General features: G+C 33.8%; 1 protein-coding gene across 9 annotated transcripts in view; it reads right to left on the minus strand.

Annotated features, from left to right (window-relative positions):
- Positions 1–1,134: 1,134 nt before the first annotated feature.
- The window catches only part of Appl (amyloid-beta-like protein), a 524,229-nt gene continuing 498,754 nt past the window's right edge, over positions 1,135–26,609 (minus strand). For 8 of the 9 annotated variants that reach the window (XM_075300177.1, XM_075300179.1, XM_075300184.1 and 5 more), the window contains 5 exons: positions 19,146–19,295; positions 18,466–19,082; positions 18,250–18,394; positions 18,001–18,189; positions 1,135–1,822 (listed from right to left, as the gene is read on the minus strand). In XM_075300177.1, the coding sequence (XP_075156292.1) occupies positions 1,715–1,822; positions 18,001–18,189; positions 18,250–18,394; positions 18,466–19,082; positions 19,146–19,295 (1,209 nt within the window). In that variant the 3' untranslated portion in view covers positions 1,135–1,714. The remainder of the gene's footprint in view (positions 1,823–18,000; positions 18,190–18,249; positions 18,395–18,465; positions 19,083–19,145; positions 19,296–26,609) is intronic. The other variant, XM_075300183.1, reaches the window with a different exon arrangement.

Consider the following 26,609-nt stretch of genomic DNA (forward strand, 5'->3'; position numbering starts at 1 on the left):
ATAATTAAATTTTATTAAAAAACAATTAAAATAAAATAAACTTTAAATAAATTTTTATATAAATATACAATTTTAACTAAGTCTTGTTTAAAATAAGATCAAATGATATGAATTTGTTTACATGTCTAATGTTATTCTCTTTTTCTCTCTATATGGTTTAAAGAGAATTTAATGAAGAGCTAAGAATAATAGAAACAAAGCAATATTAAGCTGTGCTGTTTATTTTGTTGTAGTATGTGTGTGAGTGTGTGTTGTTGTAGTTTACAATAGTTTTCTTTTGATTTTCTTTATGTTCTTAAGAGCATCTCATAGCTCTTCAAATCAGCTGCTTCATCTGAGGTTGAAGTTGAAATTGAAGAGTTGCCATCAAATTTAGTTATTTTTTTGTTTGTTTTGGTGATAATAAGAGTTGCATTCTTTAATGATGTTTTGGTTTAGCGTTTTAATGTATTCTTATTCATTTTTGTGTTTGACTAGAGTAGTAATTCTGTTATTATTCATTCATGGCTTAAAAGCGTTTGTTTGAATAGTAAGCTGCTCGTTTTTTCTCATATTTTTTGGTTTATATTTAGATTTTCTTTAGCTTTAGGTATTTCTTTCATATGAATTTTTGGAAGGAATTAAGAGAGAAGATCGTTGGAAACAAAAAAGAGAAATGTTTAGAAGTTTATAGGTTGAACCATGAGTAGCTTGCCTAAAATGAGTAATGCCTTTGTAGCGTTTTTGTTTTCTTCTTCTAACATTTCTCTTACTTTTGTTTGAATTTGAATTTTTATTACACTTTTAAATCTTCTTCTATTCTTGTCTAAATTTTGCTCTTCTTTTCATAGGAAATAATAAGTTGTATTTGTTTTTAATGGTAATATTTTGTTTTTTTTTTTTTGTTTGTTGTGTTCTTTTACATTTAATTTTCTTAAATCTAAATTTTTTTTATATGATTTGCTTTATCATTATATTCATTTTGGTTTTTTATTTTCTTTTTTGCATTACACACAATCAATTTACTTTTTTTTGGTTTTTTGTATCTCTCTAAACAAGAACGACGTTTAATGTTAGTAAAAGAAAATATTGTTGTTTGTTTTTTTCTTGTTATTGAATTTTTGGTTTTCTTAATAATCTTTGTTCTGCTTGACATTTTTCTTAAATCTTTCTGGGGTGATTGATGTTGATTTTTTTCTTTTTCCGATTTTATTTTGAAGTTGTAAATCTTTGCTGTGATCTCTATGGATAGATGGAGGTGTTGTGTGATCGTCAACAGATTTTCATAGTCAGAGATAGTTTTTTGTTTTTAATGAATTTTTCACATATTACAATAATTTGCAATTACTTAACTTTCTATTTTTCTCTTCGCTCATTTCCAATTCTCTTATCCTTCTCTGTATTAATTCTCTGTTAACTATGAAAAATGTTATTTAACAGTCCTCTGTATGTTTACATATTCCTATATTGTTCTTATATGAGGAATGAGGTGAGAGTAAGAGAGTCTGTTTGTGGTTATGTGAGATGGTGTTGGGGAGGGCGGGGGTTGGTAATAGTTTGTTGGAGTTTATTCATAAAAAGTTTTTTGTTCTTATATCTTCATTTTGAATAAGTTTTTGTTTGTTTTTCTTAGCTGTTTTTGGGTTTTGTTGTTGTTGTTGTTTTATTATTATATAAGTAAGTGTATTTATTTTGTTGCTGTTTGTGTTGTGTTGTTGTTGTTGCTGCTGCAAGTTTACTCTTTTACTTCAAAATATTTGTAAGTGGGATTCTCGTAACCATTGATTTGCATACTCGGCACGATTTTTTCTTCAGGGACCACAGGATGATGGGCGGCGGCATTCTGTAAAAAGGGATTCGAAAAACAAAATTTGGAAAAATAGTGATTAACACAAAACTATGTTTAAAACAAGTAAGGAAAGTCTAAAGTTGGGGGGGGGGGGGGGGGGCGCGTATATATTATACCCTGCACCAATTTGTAAATCCACATTTTCGATACCATATCACATCCGTCAAATATGTTGGGGGCTATATATAAAGGATTGTCCCAAATACATACATTTAAATATCACTCGATCTGGACAGAATTTGATAGACTTCTACAAAATCTATAGACTCAAAATTTAAGACGGCTAATGCACTAGGGTGGAACACAATTTTAGTAAAAAATATGGGAAACATTTAAATCTGAAGCAATTTTAAGGAAACTTCGCAAAAGTTTATTTATGATTTATCGCTCGATATATATGTATTAGAAGTTTAGGAAAATTAGAGTCATTTTTACCACTTTTCAACTAAGCAGTGGCGATTTTACAAGGAAAATGTTGGTATTTTGACAATTTTTGTCGAAATCGGAAAAACATATATATGGGAGCTATATCTAAATCTGAACCGATTTCAACCAAATTTGGCACGCATAGCAACAATGCTAATTCTACTCCCTGTGCAAAATTTCAACTAAATCGGAGTTAAAAATTGGCCTCTGTAAATCGGAGTAAAGCTATATATGGGAGCTATATATAAAACTGAACCGATTTCAACCAAATTTGGCACGCATAGCTACAATGCTAATTCTACTCCCTGTGCAAAATTTCAACTAAATCGGAGTTAAAAATTGGCCTCTGTGGTCATATGAGTGTAAATTGGGCGAACGATATATATGGGAGCTATATCTAAACTGAACCGATTTCCATAAAGTTTGGCACACCTGACTATAGTACTAATTGTCCTCCTAGTGCAAAATTTCAACCAAATTGGGGTAACACTCTGGCTTCTGGGACCTTATTAGTCCATATCGGGCGAAAGATATATATGGAAGCTATATCTAAATCTCAACCGATTTCAGTAAAATTTGGCACACTTGACTATAGTACTAATTGTTCTTCTTATGCAAAATTTTAAGCAAATTAGGGTAAAACTCTGGCTTCTGGGGCCATATAAGTCCATATCGGGCGAAATATATATATGGAAGCTATATCTAAATCTGAACCGATTTCTTCCAAAATCAATAGGGATCTATTCTGAGCCAAAACACATACTTGTGCCAAACTTGAAGTCGATTGGACTAAAACTGCGACCTAGACTTTGATTACAAAAATGTGTTCACGAACAGACGGACATGGCTATATCGACTCAGGAGCCCACTCTGAGCATTTTTGCAAAAAGACACCATGTGTCTATCTCGTCTCCTTCTGGGTGTTGGAAACATATGTACTATATAAAAATACGTTAAAATAAATGTTGGTGTATATAGCCAATTCACGCACCATATCAATATTTCCATGGCTTTTTAGTGTCACATGCACGGATGAAAAAGACTGTTTTTCATATGTTTGGCTATAAACATTATATGTTTGGAACACAAATTTTTAAACACAATATTTTTGAGTGCAAGCATATAATGTTCATAAACTAGCATAACATGTTTTGGACATATATGTTAATATGTTAGAACATATTATGTTTGGGACATAAAATGTTTGTAAATATAATATGCTTGGATGCAAACATATATTAATTTAGAAATAGCCTATAAACATATATGTGTTTAGTAGCTTGGAGCGCTATTTAACAGGGAGCGGTATTGAATTAAGTTGGTGGTTGTTGCTTGTTATTACAAACTTAACATTTTATTTTTCCTTGGGCAATTGATCAGCTACTTCTTTGATCCTTACAAACTGTGTGGTCCGCTGTTCGAATCCCCGTCCGGCAAAAGGTAAAATTAAAATAAAAAAATCATACAATTGAATAATTTCTTCTACAATGTTTGTATTACAGAAAAAGGTGCTAAGAACTAAAAAATCTCGTTGAAGTGAGAAAGATGTGGGGGAATATACAATTGGGCAGAAACAAAATTTTGAGCATTCAGGTCGAAAACCTATGTTGTTAGCACCTATATTACCTGTTTATTTTCATAATTCGTTATGATTGTAAATATATAAATAAATAAAATTTTGAGCACAATATTGTTTGGGAGAATTTTTTTTAAGCATATAATATTTTTGGGTGCAAACTGCTTCCAACCATATTATATGTTCACATAATAACATATTGTTTTTTGGAAGACAACATTATTGAATTTGGATGCAAAAATACAAAATGTTTGGAACTCAGACTACCCAAACATATATTGTTTAGACCAATATGCTTTCAAACATATTATATATTGGAAGAGATCAAACATATAAATGTTTGGGCAATACCCAAAAATATATATGCTTGAAGCAAAATATGTTTGGGAGTATATGTTACAGAAGCGATTTTTTGTGAGCGTGTGCTAACAGCGTATAGTCCCTAAAAACTCAGTCAAAAACTCAAGTAAGGAAGGTTAGGTTAGGTTATGTGGCAGCCCGATGTATCGGGCTCACTTAGACTATTCAGTCCATTGTGATACCACAGTGGTGAACTTCTCTCTTATCACTGAGTGCTGCCCGATTCCATGTTAAGCTCAATGACAAGGGACCTCCTTTTTATAGCCGAGTCCGAACGGCGTTCCACATTCCAGTGAAACCACTTAGAGAAGCTTTGAAACCCTCAGAAATGTCACCAGCATTACTGAGGTGAGATAATCCACCGCTGAAAAACTTTTTGGTGTTCGGTCGTAGCAGGAATCGAACCCACGACCTTGTGTATGCAAGGCGGGCATGCTAACCATTGCACCATGGTGGCTCCCAAACAAGTAAGGAAAGTCTAAAGTCGGACGGGGCCGACTATATTATACCCTGCACCACTGTGTAGATCTAAATTTTCGATACCATATCACATCCGTCAAATGTGTTGAGGGCTATATATAAAGGTTTGTCCCAAATACATACATTGAAATATCACTCGATCTGGACAGAATTTGATAGACTTCTACAAAATATATAGACTTAAAATTTAAGTCGGCTAATGCACTAGGGTGGAACACAATGTTAGCAAAAAATATGGGAAACATATAAATCTGAAGCAATTTTAAGGAAACTTCGCCAAAGTTTATTTATGATTTATCGCTCGATATATATGTATTAGAAGTTTGGGAATATTAGAGTCATTTTTACAACTTTTCGACTAAGCAGTGGCGATTTTACAAGGAAAATGTTGGTATTTTGACAATTTTTGTCGAAATCGGAAAAACATATATATGGGAGCTATATCTAAATCTGAACCGATTTCAACCAAATTTGGCACGCATAGCAACAATGCTAATTCTACTCCTTGTGCAAAATTTCAACTAAATCGGAGTTAAAAATTGGCCTCTGTAAATCGGCGTAAAGCTATATATGGGAGCTATATATAAAACAGAACCGATTTCAACCAAATTTGGCACGCATAGCTACAATGCTAATTCTGCTCCCTGTGCAAAATTTCAATTAAATCGGAGTAAAAGATTGGCCACTGTGGTCATATGAGTGTAAATCGGGCGAACGATATATATGGGAGCTATATCTAAATCTGAACCGATTTCAATAAAATTTGGCACACGTGACTACACTACTAATTGTACTCTTAGTGCAAAATTTCAACCAAATTGGGGTAAAACTCTGGCTTCTGGGACCATATTAGTCCATATCGGGCGAAAGATATATATGGGAGCTATATCTAAATCTGAACCGATTTCAATAAAATTTGGCACACTTGACTATAGTACTAATTGTTCTTCTTGTGCAAAATTTTAAGCAAATTAGGGTAAAACTCTGGCTTCTGGGGCCATTTAAGTCCATATCGGGCGAAATATATATATGGGAGCTATATCTAAATCTGAACCGATTTCTTCCAAAATCTGAGCCAAAACACATACTTGTGCCAAATTTTTGCCAAATTCGATTGGACTAAAACTGCGACCTAGACTTTGATTACAAAAATGTGTTCACGGACAGACTGACAGACGGACATGGCTATATCGACTCAGGAGCCCACCCTGAGCATTTTTGCCAAAGGCACCATGTGTCTATCTCGTCTCCTTCTGGGTGTTGCAAACATATGCACTAACTTATAATACCCTGTTCCACAGTGTGGAGCAGGGTATAATATATATATATATATATATATATATATATATATATATATATATATATATATATATATATATATATATATATATATATATATATATATATATATATATATATATATATATATATATATATATATATATATATATATATATATATATATATATATATATATATATATATATATATATATATATATATATATATATATATATATATATATATATATATATATATTCCCAAAGAGACTAAAATCCGATAAGGGTTTAGGTAGTGATCAATAGTTAAACTCCTTTTCGCTCGAGGACTAAGACGCATAGTTTAGGCGATATGAGCAAAATAAACAAGCATATACGGCAGTAAGTTCAGCCAGGCCGAAGCTTATGTACCCTCCACCATGGATTGCATAGAAACTTCTACTGAAGACTGGACCAATGAACCAATGGACCAATTCTTGCGTGTTTGTTAGAGACCACATTCTAACACCATGTTGCAAATTTCAACCGGATCGGATAAATTTTGCTCCTCCAAGAGGGGGCTATATATAATTATGGACCGATATGGACCAATTTTTGCATGGTCATTAGCGAACATATACCAACACCATGTACCAAATTGCAGCCGGATCGGATGAAATTTTCGTTTCTTAGAGGCTCCGCAAGCCAAATCGGGGGATCGGTTTATATGGGGGCTATATATAATTATGGACCGATGTGGACCAATGGTCATTAGAGAACATATACCAATACCATGTACCAAATTTCAACCGGATCGGATAAAATTTTCTTCTCTTAGAGGTTCCGCAAGCATAATCGGGGGATCGGTTTATATGGGGGCTATATGTAATTATGGACCGATATGGACCAATTTTTGCATGGTTGTTAGAGACCATATACTAACGCCATGTACCAAATTTCAGCCGGATCGGATGAAATTTGCTTCTCTTAGAGCAATCGCACGCCAAATTTGGGGGTCCGTTTATATGGGCGCTATACGTAAAATTGAACCGATATGGACCAATTTTTGCATGGTTGTTAGAGACCATATACTTAGACCATGTACCAAATTTCAGCCGGATCGGATGAAATTTGCTTCTCTTAGTGGCCTCGAAATCCAAATTTGGGGGTCCGTTTATATGGGGGCTATACGTAAAAGTGGACCGATATAGCCCATTTGCAATACCATACGACCTACATCAATAACAACTACTTGTGCCAAGTTTCAAGTCGATAGCTTGTTTCGTTCGGAAGTTAGCCTGATTTCAACAGACGGACGGACGGACGGACATGCTCAGATCGACTCAGAATTTTACTATCACCCAGAATATATATACTTTAGGGGGTCTTAGAGCAATATTTCGATGTGTTACAAACGGAATGAAAAAGTTAATATACCCCATCCTATGGTGGAGGGTATAAAAATAAGATTTTCATATAAAAATGTCTTTTTTTTAGGAAGTTTGGATTTTTTGCTAGCAGAATAGTTCATAAGTTCAATGCATTTTTATAAAGCAATTATCGGTCTTAAAATGAATAAACTTGGCAGCACTTACAGATGGGGTTGCTAATTAATTTCGACCAGAAATATTAAAAAAAAACAAAAACTATTCTCAACGCTTACAAAAATTCCATTAGTGATGGAAGCCCCCTTTGTACAATGGTCAGGGTTCAGTAAATGACAAGGAGGCGATATGATATAAAAATTTAGATTTTTTGAAGAATTTTGGATTTTCGTGGGAGCGATCACGACCTTTTTCTCTTTAATATGCATAGTTTAGGATTTTTGGATTTTCTTGGGGAAATCATGAATTAATATCCGCTTCGCTCCAGTAAACACAATTTAGGCGATATGAGAAAAATAAGATTTTAATATAAAAATTGAATTTTTTTCGAAGATTTTAGGTGGAATTTTGGATTTTCTGAGGGTGATCGCAAATTACGCTCTTTGTCGTTCTTGTACGCATACTTTAGGTGATATGAGTAAAATAAGATTTTCATATAAAAATGTCGAATTTTCGAGGACACTTCATAAGGTCAGTGCATTTTTAGAAAGCTCGTGACAGTCTTAAAATTATTATACTTGGCATCACTTACGGATAGGGTTGCCAACTAATTTTGACCAGAAGTATTTAAAAAATATTCCCAACGCTACAAAAATCGTATACGTTATAGAAGCCACCTTGGTACAATAGTCAGGGTTTTGGATGTGACACCGAAATAAGCACTTTTCGCTCGTGGGCAAAAGGTTTAGGCGATATAAGGAAAAAAACAGAATTTGATATAGAAATTTAGACTTTTCGAAAATATGTATGGAATTTTGGATTTTCTTGGGGTGATCACGAATTAAGCCCCTCCTAGCTCTGGGATACATACTCCAAGCGATATGAGCAAAACAAGATTTTCATATAAAAATTTCGATTGTTCGAGAATGTGGATGGATTTTTTGGGGGTGATGAAGAATTAATCTCCTCTTCTCTCTACTACGCATAGTTTTGGCCTTTTCAGATTTTCTTTGGGTGATTACGAATTACCCGCTTTTGCGCTCTACTTTAGGTAATATGAGCTAAATAACTTTTTTATATACAATTTTTTTTTTTGGATTTTCTTGGGGTGATCATTAATTAAGCTCCTTTTCGCTCTTGGATACATAGGTTAGGCGATATGAGAAGAAAAAAGATCTCATAAAAAAATTTTTATTTTTCGAGGATATTGATAAAAGTTTGGATTTTAATGGGGTGATCACAAATAAAATTCCATTTCGCTCTAGTGAAATGAAAATAGGCTAAAGCCTTTGAAGTCCCCAAAACTGCAAAAACCCATCGATACACAAAAAAGGTTAGATTGGAAAGAACCAAGGAGTTGCTTCGCTTGCACAAAGTGGCAAGATATCGAATTTGGTTTTATCCGATCAGAAGTCATTGCAAATTAAGCAGTTAAGTTATGGGAACCACCTTAGTATAGTACGTTTCTTAAATCCCCCTTTCTTGAGGGATTCCCACCTTTTTATGTCATTGGCCAAGGAAAGCTTAGCCGACTAATTTTTTATTGTCCAAAGCCCTGAAGTTTGTAGCCCTGAAGTGGATGACTTTGAATTGCATTGCATGGAGGCTTGTTTTACACACTGAAATTCGTAATGAGTACGTTTGCACTCAATAGAAAAAATGCAATTTAGAAAACACAAAAATTGGGATATTTGGATCCATCGAATGCGCAGACGAAGTTATAATACTTCCTCAAGATATGGATAGTAACAAGAAGGGCCGGAGGTCAGTGTAATGTCTAAGGATGACAAGGTCTGGGAGCTTGAAAGTGCACCCGGAGAAAAGGTAACATAATCACCAATTGTACTAAGATAGCCTATTGTGGTAAGATGCCAGTATGTTATTAGGTTTAGTAAGGTTAGTTTAAGTTAGGTTGAAAAACAGATCCAGGTTTCCCTTTCTCATGTCGACGGACAAACACTTAAGCGAAAATACGACTAATTTGTTTCCAGGCACTGATTCCAATCTGGGCGAGTTTTCGAATGGTCGTCACTCTTACTCGACACAGATATGTCTTTAAATCTGCTAGAGTTAATAAGGTCCAATGGACATGTGGTCTAGGCATTAATGGGCCAAAGAGGGTCAAGTTAACGAATGCTTCGGAAATGAGAAAGAAATTTAGGTCTATAGACATTTTTACCAAAAGGGGACCGACTTAACCGTCGTTAGATTATGCAACCAGAGAAGGAATGTGATCACCTTAAACATGTTTTAAGAGTAAAATATTATTTTTTGACGGGGAACATCTAACATGTTTGGCGAAATTTTATGTTCTGTTCAACTATATATCTGATTTCGGCAACCATGTATATGTATGCCGAGAAAACAACATTTTGGCGACAAAAATGTTCCTTGTTCACCGTCCACAAATAACATTTTGCTCTTGAAATATGTTTAAGGTGATCATATTCCTTCTCTGCGTGTGGGTGTTGAGAGAATAGGTGGAAATAAGAAACATAACAAACCATCGAACGATAATAAGGGCACCTAGGGAATAGTAATGGCGCAATGCTCAGGATACCAGTTTTGACCGAACAAAGTTTTTCAGTGGTGGTTAATTCCCCTCTCAGTAATGATATCGAAATTTCTCTAAATGGTTACACCTTAAAATAAAACAAGTATATACGGCCGTAAGTTCGGCCAGGCCGAATCTTATGTACCCTCCACCATGGATTGCGTAGAAACTTCTACGAAAGACTGTCATCCACAAATTTCAACTCACTCGGATGAAATTTACTCCTCAAAGAGGCTCCAAACCCAAATCTCGGGATCGGTTTATATATATAAATATATATATATATAAACCTATAAATGATTATGGACTGATATGGACCACTTTTGGCATGGATGTTAAATATCATATACTACCACCACGTACCAAATTTCAACCAGATCGGATGACTTTTGCTTCTCCAAAAGGCACCGGAGATCAAATCTGGCGATCGGTTTATATGGGAGCTATATATAATTATGGACTGATAGGAACCAATTTCTGCATGGTTGTTGGATACCATATACTAACATCACGTCCCAAATTTCAACTGAATCAGATGAATTTTGGTCTTCCAAGGTGGTTCGGAGGTCAAATCTGGGGATCGGTTTATATGGGGCCTATATATAATTATTGACCGATATGGACCAATTTTTGCATGGTTGTTAGAGAAAATATACTAAGATCATGTACCAAATTTCAACTGAATCAGATGAATTTTGGTCTTCCAAGAGGCTCCGGAGGTCAAATCTGGGGATCGGTTTATATGGGGGCTATATATAATTATGGACCGATACGGACCAATTTTTGCATGGTCATTAGATACCATATACTAACATCATGTACCAAATTTCAACCGAATGGGAAGAATTTTGCTGTTCCAAGGTGCTCCGGAGGTCAAATCTGGGGATCGGTTTATATGGGGGCTATATATAATTATTGACCGATATGGACCAATTTTTGCATAGAGATAGAGACCATATACTAGTATAGAGTATAGAGACCATATACTAAGATCATGTACCAAATTTCAGCCGGATCGGATGAAATTTGTTTCTCTTAGAGGCTCTGCAAGCCAAATCGGGGGATCGGTTTATATGGGGGCTATATATAATTATCGACCGATGTGGACCAGTTTTTGCATGGCCATTAGATACCATATACTAACATTATGTACCAAATTTCATCCGGATCGGATGAAATTTGTTTCTCTTAGAGGCTCTGCAAGCCAAATCGGGGGATCGGTTTATATGGGGGCTATATATAATTATAGACCGATGTGGACCAATTTTTGCATGGTTGTTAGGGACCACATACTAACACCATGTACCAAATTTCAGCCGGATCGGATGAAATTAGCTTCTATTAGAGGCTCCGCAAGCCAAATCGGGGGATCGGTTTATATGGGGGCTATATAATTATGGACCGATGTGAACCAATTTTTGCATGGTTGTTAGAGACCATATACTAACGCCATGTACCAAATTTCAGCTGGATCGGATGAAATTTGCTTCTCTTAGAGCAATCGCAAGCGAAATCTGGGGGTCCGTTTATATGGAGGCTATACGTAAAAGTGGACCGATATGGCCCATTTGCAATACCATCCGACCTACATTAATAGCAACTATTTGTGCCAAGTTTCAAGTCGATAGCTTGTTTCGTTCGGAAGTTAGCGTGCTTTCAACAGACGGACGGACGGACGGACATGCTCAGATCGACTCAGAATTTTACTATCACCCAGAATATATATACTTTAGGGGGTCTTAGAGCAATATTTCGATGTGTTACAAACGGAATGAAAAAGTTAATATACCCCATCCTATGGTGGAGGGTATAAAAATAAGATTTTCATATAAAAATGTCTTTTTTTTAGGAAGTTTGGATTTTTTGCTAGCAGAATAGTTCATAAGTTCAATGCATTTTTATAAAGCAATTATCGGTCTTAAAATGAATAAACTTGGCAGCACTAACAGATGGGGTTGCCAATTAATTTCGACCAGAAATATTAAAAAAAAAAAACTATTCTCAACGCTTACAAAAATTCCATTAGTGATGGAAGCCACCTTTGTACAATGGTCAGAGTTCAGAAAATGACAAAAAGACGATATGATATAAATATTTCGATTTTTTGAAGAATTTTGGATTTTCTTGGGCGCGATCACGATATTTTTCGCTCTAGTATGTATAGTTTAGGATTTTTGGATTTTCTTGGGGAAATAACGAACTAATATCCGCTTCGCTCCAGTAAACACTGTTTGGGCGATATGAGAAAAATAATTTATAATTTTCATATAAAAATTTAATTTTTTTCGAAGATTTTAGGTGGAATTTTGTATTTTCTGAGGGTGATCACAAATTACGCTCTTTGTCCTTCTTGTACGCATAGTTTAGGTGATATGAGTAAAATAAGATTTTGATATAAAAATTTCGAATTTTCGAGAACACTTCATAAGGTTAGTGCATTTTTAGAAAGCTCGTGACAGTCTTAAAATTATTATACTTGGCATCACTTACGGATAGGGTTGCCAACTAATTTCGACCAGAAGTATTTAAAAAATATTCCCAACGCTACAAAAATCGTATAAGTTATAGAAGCCACCTTGGTACAATAGTCAGGGTTTTGGATGTGACACCGAAATAAGCACTTTTCGCTCGTGGACAAAAGGTTTAGGCGATATAAGGAAAAAAACAGAATTTGATATAGAAATTTAGACTTTTCGAAAATATGCATGGAATTTTGGATTTTCTTGGGGTGATCACGAATTAAGCCCCTCCTAGCTCTGGGATACATACTCCAGGCGATATGAGCAAAACAAGATTTTCATATAAAAATTTCGATTGTTCGAGAATGTGGATGGATTTTTTGGGGGTGATGAAGAATTAATCTCCTCTTCTCTCTACTACGCATAGATTTGGCTTTTTCAGATTTTCTTGGGGTGATTACGAATTACCCTCTTTTGCGCTCTACTTTAGGTAATATGAGCTAAATAACTTTTTTATATACAATTTTTTTTTTTGGATTTTCTTGGGGTGATCATTAATTAAGCTCCTTTTCGCTCTTGGATACATAGGTTAGGCGATATGAGAAGAAAAAAGATCTCATAAAAAATTTTTTATTTTTCGAGGATATTGATAAAAGTTTGGATTTTCATGGGGTGATCACAAATAAAATTCCATTTCGCTCTAGTGAAATGAAAATAGGCTAAAGCCTTTGAAGTCCCCAAAACTGCAAAAACCCATCGATACACAAAAAAGGTTAGATCGCAAAGAACCAAGGAGTTGTTTCGCTTGCACAAAGTGGCAAGATATCAAATTTGGTTTTATCCGATCAGAAGTCATTGCAAATTAAGCAGTTAAGTTATGGGAACCACCTTAGTATAGTACGTTTCTTAAATCCCCCTTTCTTGAGGGATTCCCACCTTTTTATGTCGTTGGCCAAGGAAAGCTTAGACGACTAATTGGTTATTGTCCAAAGCCCTGAAGTTTGTAGCCCAGTGGATGACTTTGAATTGCATTGCATGGAGGCTTGTTTTACACACTGAAATTCGTAATGAGTACGTTTGCACTCAATAGAAAAAATGCAATTTAGAAAACACAAAAATTGGGATATTTGGATCCATCGAATGCGCAGACGAAGTTATAATACCTCTGCAAGATATGGATAGTAACAAGAAGGGCCGGAGGTCAGTGTAATGCCTAAGGATGACATTTGACAGAACAAGGTCTGGGAGCTTGAAAGTGCATCCGGAGAAAAGGTAACATAATCACCAATTGTACTAAGATAGCCTATTGTGGTAAGATGCCAGTAGGTTATTAGGTTTAGTAAGGTTAGTTTAAGTTAGGTTGAAAAACAGATCCAGGTTTCCCTTTCTCATGTCGGCGGACAAACACTTAAATAAAGGGTGATACGGTCAAAATTTGGTCAAGGGAAAACGCGTGTAAATCGGTGAAATCGTTTATTTAAAAAATCTAAATTTCTTTTTCAAGTTCAATTAGTATAAAATGCAGGAAAAATATTCAGTTAGGCTTTCGCTTTTCCAAATCCGAATTGCCGGGCCTCACGCTTGACACCTGCCATCAGATTTTGTACAGCCACCTTGTCCACCTTCTTCGCCGCAGAAAGCCAGTTTGCCTTGAACTGCTGCTCGTTCTTAGAAGTTTTTTTGGTTTGCCGGGCCTCACGCTTGACACCTGCCATCAGATTTTGTACAGCCAGCTTCTTCGCCGCAGAAAGCCAGTTTGCCTTGAACTGCTGCTCGTCCTTAGCAGTTTTTTTGGTCTTCTTTAGATTCCGCTTGACAATAGCCCAGTATTTCTCAATTGGGCGGAGCTCTGGCGTGTTGGGAGGGTTCTTGTCCTTGGGAACCACCTGCAAGTTGTTGGCGGCATACCACTCCATGGCCTTTTTACCGTAATGACAAGATGCCAAATCCGGCCAAAACAGTACGGAACAAGCGTGTTTCTTCAGGAAAGGCAGCAGACGTTTATTCAAACACACCTTCACGTAAATTTCTTGGTTGACAGTCCCGGAAGCTAAGAAAATGCTGCTTTTTAAGCCACAGGTGCAGATGGCTTGCCAAACCAGATATTTCTTTGCGAGCTTTGACAGTTTTATGTGCTTGAAAATATCTGCTACCTTTCCCCTTCCTTTTGCCGTATAAAACTCTTGTCCCGGAAGCTGCTTGTAGGCGTCTTTGACGTAGGTTTCGTCGTCCATTACCACGCAGTCAAACTTCGTCAGCATCGTCGTGTACAGCCTCCGGGATCGCGCTTTGGCCGTCATATTTTGTTTATCATCGCGATTTGGAGTCACTACCTTCTTGTAAGTCGATAGTCCGGCTCGTTTTTTGGCTCGATGCACGGTTGTAGACGATACACCCAATTTATTTGCGGCATCTCGGAGAGAGAGGTTAGGGTTTCGCTTGAAACTACCGGCAACTCTCTTTGTCGTCTCAGCGGCTTCCGGTTTTCGATTTCCCCCCGATCCGGACTTCCTGGCTGTCGACAAACGTTCCCCAAACACTTTAATTACATTTGTAACGGTTGATTTGGCAACTTTTAGCGATTTTGCCATCTTTGCGTGCGAGTAGCTCGGATTTTCGCGATGCGCGAGCAAAATTTTGATACGCTGCTCTTCTTGCTTGGACGGCATTTTGACAACTGAAGAGTGAATTCCAAAATTAAAATAGGAGCAACATTCTACACACACACACACCTTCAAAATGAGGGGTGTTCAGGTTTCACCTTTACGATTAATTTGTTTCCAGGCGCTGATTCCAATCTTGGCGAATCTTTCCGAATGGTCGTCTCTCTTACTCGACACAGATATGTCTTTAAATCTGCTAGAGCTAATAGGCATGTGTGTTAACGAATGCTTCGGAAATGAGAAAGAAATTTGGGTCTATAGACATTTTGACCAAAAGGGCACCGACTTAACCGTCGTTAGATTAGGCACCCAGAGAAGGAATGTAATCACCTCAAACATGTTTTAAGAGCAAAATATTATTTTTTGACGGGGAACATCTAACATGTTTGTCGGAATTTTATGTTCTGTTCAACTATGTATCTGATTTCGTCAACTATGTATATGTTTGCCGAGAAAACAACATTTTGGCGACAAAAATGTTCCTTGTTCACCGTCCACAAATAACATTTTGCTCTTGAAATATGTTTAAGGTGATCATATTCCTTCTCTGCGTGTGGGTGTTGAGAGAATAGGTGGAAATAAGAAACATAACAAACTATCGAACGATAATAGGGGCACCTAGGGAATCGTAATGGCGCAATGCTCAGGGTACCACTTTCGACCGAACAAAGTTTATCAGTGGTGATTAATTCCTCTCTCAGTATTGATGTCGAAATTTCTCTAAATGGCTACACCTTAAAATGAAACAATGTTCGTACTAGGCTATAGAAAGGAGCATATTTTTCATTGAACTAAACATGAAATCGGGAAGCAGAAGTTCACCGCGCTGTCGTATCAGAATGGTCTAAGTGAACCTGAAGGAATAGGCTACCTAACTTTACCTAATAGGGGACACCTTGGCAGTAATGACGGATGCACCACTAAATCGCGATCGAATGTCACACGCGACCTTGACTACAGAGTGTGAGTTTCCGATGCCAGAAAAAATCTGGGAGTCTGTGGTTTCAGATGTGGTGACGAGAACAAGCCAAATTAGAGCTTTGAAAACTATATTGGAGTTTATGATGGTAGAGAAACAAAACGAAAGCATCAATGAGGCAATGAGGGTCACGTTAACTAGAACTGTGAAAATGACAATGGATTGCAGACTTATGCGGACACAAAACCGAGTAGGCTATGGTGGCTTTAAGATTGACGATTTTGTGGGAATGGGAGCAATCACAAGACACAGCAAACCAATTGAAATCACTGAACAAATTTCCATAGGGCGTGAATTCGTAATTCCAGAAGGTTAGTCTTGGGAGACTGGAAACTTTCGTACATATATAACACAGGGAAATAATCCCTACTCCAAAAGATCAGTAATGGATAGAAGACATAGCAAACGAATTGCAATCACTGAACAAATTTCCATAGGGCGTGAATTCGTGATTCCAGAAGGTTAGTCTTGGGAGTCTGGAACCTTTCGTACATATATAACACAGGGAAATAATCCTTACTCCATAAGATCAGTAATGGATAGAAGGTCGGAACTGGGAGTTCTTATGGTGGACCCAAACACTGCGGCCATTTTCTAATTGCTTGACCACAGCAGAATCCTGCATCATGTCTCAGCAATAGCCCAAGGTCAGGGAACATGTAGTGATAGCTAAACGCACTGGAAGCGGCACTTTCACGAAACGTATTAGAATACAAGAAAATAATTAACGATAAGTCGAAATACGACAGGATCCTCATCACATCTATCCATTAATAAAATATAATCTCGGGTTATTCTCGGTTAATCCATTGATTGTATCGCCGTCATTGGCAACGTGTTCCAACGAAACACAGATTCGGTAAGGAGACAGAAACTCTATAGCAGTATCATCCTGAGACCTTGGGGCCTATAGTCTCATCACAAAGAGAGATCTTCGATCTTGAGTTTTGGAATACTAGAAAATAATCAACGATAAGTCGGAATACGGACCGGTCTCATATCCAGGGTTGGCCTGTCACAAACTGTGACTTTTGCGACATACATTTGCGACGGTATAATACGTATGTCGCAAAAGTCGTAAACCTATTGTAGAAAACCAAATTTTGAATAAAAGAAATCCTGAACATTTTTTAATTTAGTTTGACAGCATTTGTGAAAGTTTTCCCATGGTCAAGCCTATTTTCTTAGGTGGTATCGAAATTGCCGTTGGTGAGTGTGCAAAATACCTTGGGGTTATATTGGACAGGAGACTGAACTTAAAGCTAAGAAAGGACAAGAAAATCCACGGTTACCCTGTACTCGTGCAAAAGGCAATAGGGAAAATGTGGGTACTAAAACCGAAGATTGTGAACATTCCTAAGAATTGAAACTTCTGATCGTCATTCTGTTTTCTGTTCGGCGATAAAATTTTCTTATGTTCTAAAGAAGCGTTCCTGCATGCTGGGAACTGTAGACCTTTAGGTCTATAGTTCCCTCAATGAGATCCTCAAGTTTACACTTCCCTTTCTGAGACTTCCGTGCTTAGAATTTGCTTCTTGCGACCTTAGGACATATAGTTCCATCACTGAGATCTTCTGGTCCACAGTTCCCTCATTGCGATCTTCGAGTATAGAATTCCCTCCATGATAGCTTCGAGCCTATAAATCCCACACCTTCGAGTCTATAGATCCCACACTGAGACCGTGGGGCCTATAGTCTCAACGCAAAGAGAGATCTTCGAGTTTAGAAATTCCTCCCTGATACCTTTGAGCCTATAGATCCCACACCTAAACCTTGCGGTTCCACACTGACAATTTCAAGCCTACAGTTCCCACACTTTGATTTTCCCTACGAAGTATCCTAGAATTTGGCATATTTCACATTGCAACTCACCTGATCAACTTCAATAAAACCTTGCGCATGGGGCGAACGTGCTGTTCTCCACTTGGCAACAGCAATACCCACAAAGATGGCAGCCATAAGAGCAATGCCAGCAAAGGACAATGTAAAGTAGACATTGCGTCCCTCTTTATTCGCATGCGCAGATGATGAATGAGAGAATTCTCTGCGCAGAGAGAAGCTCTGTAAAGAAAAAGGATAGATTTTAGGTAAATACGGGTACAGAGAACGTACACGAAATACCGATTCGCGATGGCCCAAATCATGTGACATGAAATGCTGGACGGATGGTTCAGCTTCCTGATGGGCAACAGCGGCAGCAACATCTTCGACAGCACGTTGAACGGCCTCATCATCCACGGTGGGCAGGATGGTTTGGGTTTTGGTGCTGAAAGTAAAAGCAAAAAAAATAAAAGAAGAGTTAGAAGAGGCAGTTACTATGGATGCTGGGCTAAATACCTGAGTGTGGCTTCCACATATTCCTCTGCTGCTGAATCTTTATCACTGTGAGCCATCTTTGTGGGATCTACCATGGATTCATCTTTGCTGGTCTTCGATTCTTCACTGGTGAATGCCTGTGAATCTTGTTCAGCCTTAACCATATCATCAACTTTCTTGGCTTCCAAACGTAATTTCTCTTCACGCAACTTTTCACGTTCGGCAGCCCGTTGTTCTTTGCGTTGTTTTTCGGCCAAGCGTAGACGTTCCTTTTCAGCAACTTTACGTTCAATCTCAATGCGATATTTATCCAAAATAGCAGCTTCAGCTTCTTCGCTCATACCCAAAGAGGAGCCGGGAATATCATCTTTGCTGCGTAAGGCCAAAATGTAATCGTTCATTAGTTGAGAGATCTTGTTGGATAATTCGGGATAACGTTTCAGCATAGTCATCGATTGGTTAACAGCACGATCGATATCAATCAAACGTTCCAAGGTACGAGGTCTTTCAGAAGCAGCAGCTTCCAAACCACCAGCACCACCAGAATTCAAGAGATGACGATAATGGGCCAAAGCATGGGCACGATCCTTATGAAGAGCACGCAACAGTTTCTGCAGGCATTTCTCAACATGGTGAGCCTGAAAGTATGCAATGGAAAATTTTTTAGATTTTGTAAACAGCTAAAGGTAGCCCGCACTTACATTGGGTGGTTGCTCAGTCAAGGCTTGAGTGTAGCAGGTCATAGCTTCCCGTTTGCGTTGATTGATATGGGCCAAAACACGTTGCTGATGCATGGCAGCCAATTGATGCTTCTCAGCATTGCCTTCTTCTTCGAGTGCCTGAACAGAAGTCTAAAATTACATTCCCATATAAAGATGTATTGCACATTTAAGAGAGAAAGACTATCAGAAGGAAGTTGACATACTTTTGGTGTTGTTTGATTTGAGTTTTGAGCAATTTTGCAATGACTTTTGAGTGGTGGTGGTGGTGAGTTTCGTAAAGTTTTTTTTTGTTTTATTTTTTTTTTCTACTGATTTTTCATATTTCGAATCGATTTTACTTTCGGTTAGTAAATGATGTAATGAATTTCGTTAAGCGATTTTATTTAAAGCCTCTATATATCTAAATGTAATGTTTATCTACAGTGCTCGCTCAAGCTAGTTACACAAGCCTCTTGCATGGATAATTATCCCCCTTGGCATGCAGAATTATGGTGATTATGATTGTCATCGGAATCTTTAGTAGGAAATAAGGGGAGTGTGTTTTGCAAGTGGTGGAGGTGGAAATTTCCAAGAGAAAAAAATTGAATATGCTTTGCCAAAGGTGTTGGTGAGAGGAGTGACGTGAGAGTGGTGGAAAATAAATTAACCTCATATGATAGCTTCATGATCATCAGTAAGAGAATATTTATCATTTTTCTTCGAAAAAGAAAGAGTAATGAAGAAATTTGTTCAATTCAATGAGGTGAGAATGATGGTGAAAATGAACCTCATGTGGTAGCTTAGATCATCTACAGGAGAATATTGTTCTCTTTTGAATTTTTATGCTCTGTGTGCTCTTAAGAGTCAATAGAGAAATTTGGCCAATTGATTTTTATTTGTATACCTGAAGTCTAGGCCTAAATATAGAGCTGAGGAAAAGAGACAAGGGTCTAAAATAGACATCTCTATATATTCTTCTACTGCTTATTGATCATGGGAAATTTTAGAATAATTTAATTGAAACAGTTCTTCAAACTCCTTAACGAAGGTCCTGAAAGGACAAACATTTTTATTTCTATGGAATTGTTAAAAGACCTCGACTCAAAAACTAAGTGTCGCAAAGTTAGAATTGCAACAACATCACGAAAATCACTCATTGAAATTGGTAGGTCAGCGGAGTGACTTGGATTACCAACTACAGAATAATTTCTTTGTATACTTTCAGGCGCTACATGTCTACACCTGATTTGGCAATGGAAAAGTTCTCATAAATATAGCATTGGACGATTCCATTCGGCACAGATCACATCTTTATTTTAGACCGGATTTTGAAAAAAATTGCCGACAAATTTTCTATAGAAATACAATTTTGACAAAATTTTCTATAGACATACAATTTTGACAACATTTTCTGTAGACATAAAATTTTGAAACGATTTTCTAAAGAAATAAAATTTTGAAATGATTTTCTATAAAATAAAATTTTGACAAAATTTTCCATAGAAATAAAATATTGACAAAATTTTCTATAGAAATAAAATTTTGACAAAATTTTCTATAGAAATAAAATTTTGACAAAACTTTCTATAGAAATAAAATTTTGACAAAGATGTCTATAGACATAAAATTTTGATAAAATTGTCTATAGACATAAAATCTTGAAAAAAAATGTTACAGAACTAAAATTTTGAAAATTTTTCTATTGAAGTATAATTTTGAGAAATTTACTAAAGAAATAAAATTTGACATAATTTTCTATCGAAATAAAAATTTGACAATATTTTCGATAGAAATGAAATTTTGACAAATTTTTGTATAGAAATAAAGTTTTGATAAAATTTTCTATAGAAATAAAATCTGGACAAAATACTTTGAAATTATTTTCTATAGAAATAAAATTTTGATAAAATTTTCTATAGAAATAAAATTTTGACAAAATTTTCTGTAGACATAACATTTTCCCAAAATTTTCTATAAAAATGAAATTTTGAGAAATTTTTTAAAGAAATAAAATTTTGAAACAATTTTCTATAGAAATAAAATCTTGACAAAAAACTTTAAAATAATTTTCTATAGAAATAAAATTTTGACAAAATTTTCAAAGAAATAAAATTTTGATAAATTTTCTACAAAATTTTGACAAAATTTTCAATAGAAATAAAATTTTGTCAAAGTTTTCTATAGAACTAAAATTTTCTATGGAAACAAATTTTTGACAAAATTTGCTATAGAAATAAAATGTTGACAAAATTATCTATAGAAATAAAATTTTGACAAAATTTTCTATTGACATAAATTGTTGACAAAATGTTATATATAAATAAAATTTTGACAAAATTTCCTATAGAAATAAAATTTTGACAAAATTTTCAAAGAAATAAAATTTTGACAAATTTTCAATAAAATTTTGACAAAATTTTCGATAGAAATAAAATTTTGTCAAAGTTTTCTATAGAACTAAAATTTTCTATAGAAACAAATTTTTGACAAAATTCTCTATAGACATATAATTTTGACAACATTTTCTGTAGACATAAAATTTTGAAACGATTTTCTAAAGAAATAAAATTTTGTAATGATTTTCTGTAAAATAAAATTTTGACAAAATTTTCCATAGAAATAAAATTTTGACAAAATTTTCTATAGAAATAAAATTTTGACAAAATTTTCTATAGAAATAAAATTTTGACAAAATTTTCTATAGAAACAAAATTTTGACAAAAATGTCTATAGACATAAAATTTTGATAAAATTGTCTAGAGACATAAAATCTTGGAAAAAAATGTTATATAACTAAAATTTTGACAACATTTTCTATAGAAATAAAAATTTGACAACATTGTCTGCAGAAATAAAATTTTGACAAAATTTTCTATAGACAAAAAATATTGACAAAATTTTGTATAGAAATAAAATTTTGACAAAATTTTCTATAAAAATAAAATTTTGACAACATTTTCTGTAGACATACAATTTAACGTTTTATTTAGAAATAAAATTTTAACAAAATTTTCTATAGAAATAAAATTTTGACAAAATTTTCTGTAGATATAAAATTTTCTATAGAAATGAAATTTTGAGAAATTTTCTAAAGGAATAAAATTTTGACAAAATTTTCTATAGAAATAAAAATTTGACAATATTTTCGATAGAAAAAAAAATTTTCTGTAGAAATAAAGTTTTGAAACAATTTTCTATAGAAATAAAATTTCGAACAAATTTTCTATAGAGCAACAATTTTGACAAAATTTTCCATAAAAATAAAATTTTGACAAAATTTTCTGTAGACATAAAATTTTCCCAAAATTTTCTATAGAAATGAAATTTGGAGAAATTTTTGAAGAAATAAAACTTTAAAAAATTTTTCTATAGAAATAAAATCTTGGCAAAAAACTTTGAAATAATTTTCTATAGAAATAAAATTTTGACGAAATTTTCAGAGAAATAAAATTTTGACAAATTTTTCTATAAAATTTTGTTAAAAATCGTTCTATAGAACTAAAATTTTCTATAGAAACAAATTTTGCTGTTTTTTTCAGCTTAAAACAAAATGTTCTATAGACATACAATTTTGACAAAATTTTCTATAGAAACAAAATTTTTTATAGAAATAAAACTTTGACAAAATTTTCTATAGAAATAAAATTTTGACAAAAATTTCTATATAAATATAATTTTGACAAAATTTTCTATTGAAATAAAATTTTGACAAAATTTTCTATAGAAATAAGATTTTGACAACAATGTCTATAGACATAAAATTTTCATAAAATTGTCTATAGACATAAAATCTTGGAAAAAATGTTATATAACTAAAATTTTGACAACATTTTCTATAGAAATAAAAATTTGACAACATTGCAGAAATAAAATTTTGACAAAATTTTCTATAGACAAACAAGTATATACAGCCGTAAGTTCGGCCAGGCCGAATCTTATGTACCCTCCACCATGGATTGCGTAGAAACTTATACGAAAGACTGTCATCCACAAATTTCAACTCACTCGGTTGAAAGTTGCTCCTCCAAGAGGCTCCAAAACCAAATCTGGGGATCGGTTTATATGGGAGCTATATATAATTATGGACTGATATGGACCACTTTTGGCATGGTTGTTAAATATCATATACTACCACCACCACGTACAAAATTTCAACCAGATCGTATGGATTTTTCTTGTCCAAAAGGCACCGGAGGTCAAATCTGGGGATCGATTTATATGGGGGTTATATATAATTATGGACTGATATGAACCAATTCCTGCATGGTTGTTGGATACCATATACTAACATCACGTACCAAATTTCAACCGAATCGGATGAATTTTTCTCTTCCAAGGGGCTCCGGAGGTCAAATCAGGGGATCGGTTTATATGGGGGCTATATAAATATAATTATGGACCGATTTCGACCAATTTTTGCACGGGAGTTTGAGGCCATATATTAACATCACGTACCAAATTTCAACTGAATTAGATGAATTTTGGCCTTCCAAGAGGCTTCGGAGGTCAAATCTGGTGATCGGTTTATATGGGGGCTATATATAATTATGGACCGATATGGACCAATTTTTGCATGGTTATTAGAAACCATACACTTACACCATGTACCAAAATTTCAGCCGTATCGGATGAAAGTTGCTTCTCTTAGAGGCCTCGCAAGCTAATTTTCTAGAGAAATAAAATGTTGACAAAATTTTCTACAGAAATAAAATTTTGAAAAAATTTTCTATAGAATTAAAATTTTGACAAAAATTTCTTAGAAATAAAATATTGACAACATTTTCCAAGAAAATAATATTTTGACAAAATTGATATAGAAATAATTTTTTTTTCTAATTTTTTCTATAGAAATAGTTTTTTTCTGTAGACATAAAATTTTGAAAAAAAAATGTTACAGAACAAAAATTTTGACAACATTCTCGATAGAAATAAAAATTTGACAACGTTGTTTGTAGAAATAAAATTTTGAAAATATTTTCTGTAGAAATAAAATTTTGACAAAATTTTCTATTGAAATAAATTGTTGACAAAATGTTATATATAAATAAAATTTTGAAAAAAAAAATCTATAGAACAACAATTTTGACAAAATTTTCTATAGATATAAAATTTTTACAAAATTTTCTGTAGACATAAAATTTGGAAAAAAATGTTGTAGAACTAAAATTTTGACAACATTTTCGATAGAAATAAAAATTGTCAAATTTTGTAGAAATAAAATTTTGTAGAAAAATTGTCTATAGACATAAAATTTTGACAAAATTTTCTATAGAAATAACAATTTGACAACATTTTCTATAGAAATTAAAATTAAAAAAAAAATCTATAGAAATAAAATGTTGACAAAATTTTCAATATAAATAAAATGTTGACAAAATTTTCTATTGAAATAAATAAATTTTGACAAAATTTTCTAAATTTTGACAAAATTTTCTATAGAAAAAAAATTTTGACAAAAATTTCTATAGAAACAAAATTTTGACAAAATTTTCTATAGAAATAAAATTTTGTCAAAGTTTTCTATAGAAATAAAATTTTCTATAAAAATAAAATATTGACAAAATTTTCTATATAAATAAAATTTTGACAAAATTTTATATTAAAATAAATAGTTGACAAAATGTTATATAGAAATAAAATTTTGACAAAAATTCCTATAGACATAAAATTTTGATAAAATTTTCTATAGAAATAAAATTTTCACAACATTTCCTATAGAAGTTAAATTTTCACAAAATTTTCTATAGAAATAAAATCTTGAAAAAAAGTTTTCTATGGAAATACAATTTTGACAAAATTTTCCAAAGAAATAAAATTTTAATAAATTTTTCTATAGAATTTTGACAAAAATTTCTATAGAAATAAAAGAAAAAAATTTTTCTATAAAATTTTGAGAAAAATTTCTATAGAAATAAAATTTTGACAAAATTATCTATAGAAATAAAATTTTGACAAAGTTTTTTATAGAAAAAAATTTTGACAAAATTTTCTATAGAACTAAACATTTCACAAAATTCTCTATCGAAATAACATTTTGGCAAAATTGTCTATAAAAATAAAATTTGATGTTTTGCAGAACCAACCTAACTCTCCGAAATGCCCCGGGCGTAAAACTCCACCGGATTGATATCCGGAGATTTTGGTAAGCATCGTGGTGGTAGCAATGAAGCGAGGACCGTCCTTTTAAAGTCATTCTTAGTTGATACGGGTTTCCAACCAAATGTAAAGCAATTATATAGGGTGCTTTTTAGCTATTTTCTTTTTGCCAACACTGGGTTAAACAACTGACTCACGTTTCATGTTTTATTTCACTGTCAGACATCTAAAATTTGGTCAATAATATAACCATGAATCGTCTTTCAAACGAACACAGTTTGCACATAAGTTCATCGGGTAAATGCCTAAAATATTTCTGCCGAATAGTTTTGTTGAGAAATTTATCACAGGAATATTGATAAATATTTCATTTGCATGTTCGTTCTATTGAAATTTTCCTCTAGGATTCTCCCCCATTAATCACATCCTATAATGCATTGTAATTGAGGCCAACCAACATAGAGCTTGCACATATTCATATTAATAATAATTACTATATTAATTGTTATAATTAGTACTTTGTATAAAGAAATATTTATTGTATATTTTATATGTTATTTTGGATTATCTATATATGCGCAGCGACAAAGCGATAAAAGCTTTTTTTGAAAAAAAATATATATAGAAGTTTCCTTCACTTTGTTATTAATCCGATTACTAGCCAATGTATATGAAAAAAGCGAATTGAATCTATTCAATATATCATTATTATCAATATGAGCGAGAGAGAGAGAGTGAGTAAGTAAATTGCGATGGTTAATAACGATTACTGATTACTTAGACACAATGTTACATTGGCTATAGAAGTAAGTAAGTATGTAGATTTTGTTTTGATATTTGTATGTATGTATGTATGTTGTATGTTCTCAATGTTGTATATCACCATACTACAAACAAAAAGCGTCATATCTGATGATTCTTTCGCTCCCATTATTATGCACAACTACAACTAAAACATGTATGTATATATATATAGAGAGATAGATATAGATATGGATGTATAAACGTATAACTAAACAACAAGAGTAACAGAACAGAACAATAGAGTGACAATGATAGTAATAGAGAGCAATAACAGCAACAACAACAACAATAAGAATAAGAGTACTAATAATGAGTATAGGGAAAAGAATTAGAGAGAATAATAACAGATAATGGTAGAGTAAGACAATAACATTAGCGTAACTAAAGAAGCCAAGTCGTCTTGGATTTTTAAGATTTTGGCGTCGCGGAGGGGGACAAGGAAACACAAAATGGAATACTAATCAAAGATTTAATCCAAGTGAAAGGTTAATGAAATGAACCCTGATAGTAGCAAATAAAAACGAAACCATGTTAGGGCAAGAATATTAAAAGCTTCAAGCAAAA

This window comes from Haematobia irritans, chromosome 3 (assembly GCF_050003625.1).
Source record: "Haematobia irritans isolate KBUSLIRL chromosome 3, ASM5000362v1, whole genome shotgun sequence".
Taxonomy (NCBI): Eukaryota; Metazoa; Arthropoda; class Insecta; order Diptera; family Muscidae; genus Haematobia; species Haematobia irritans.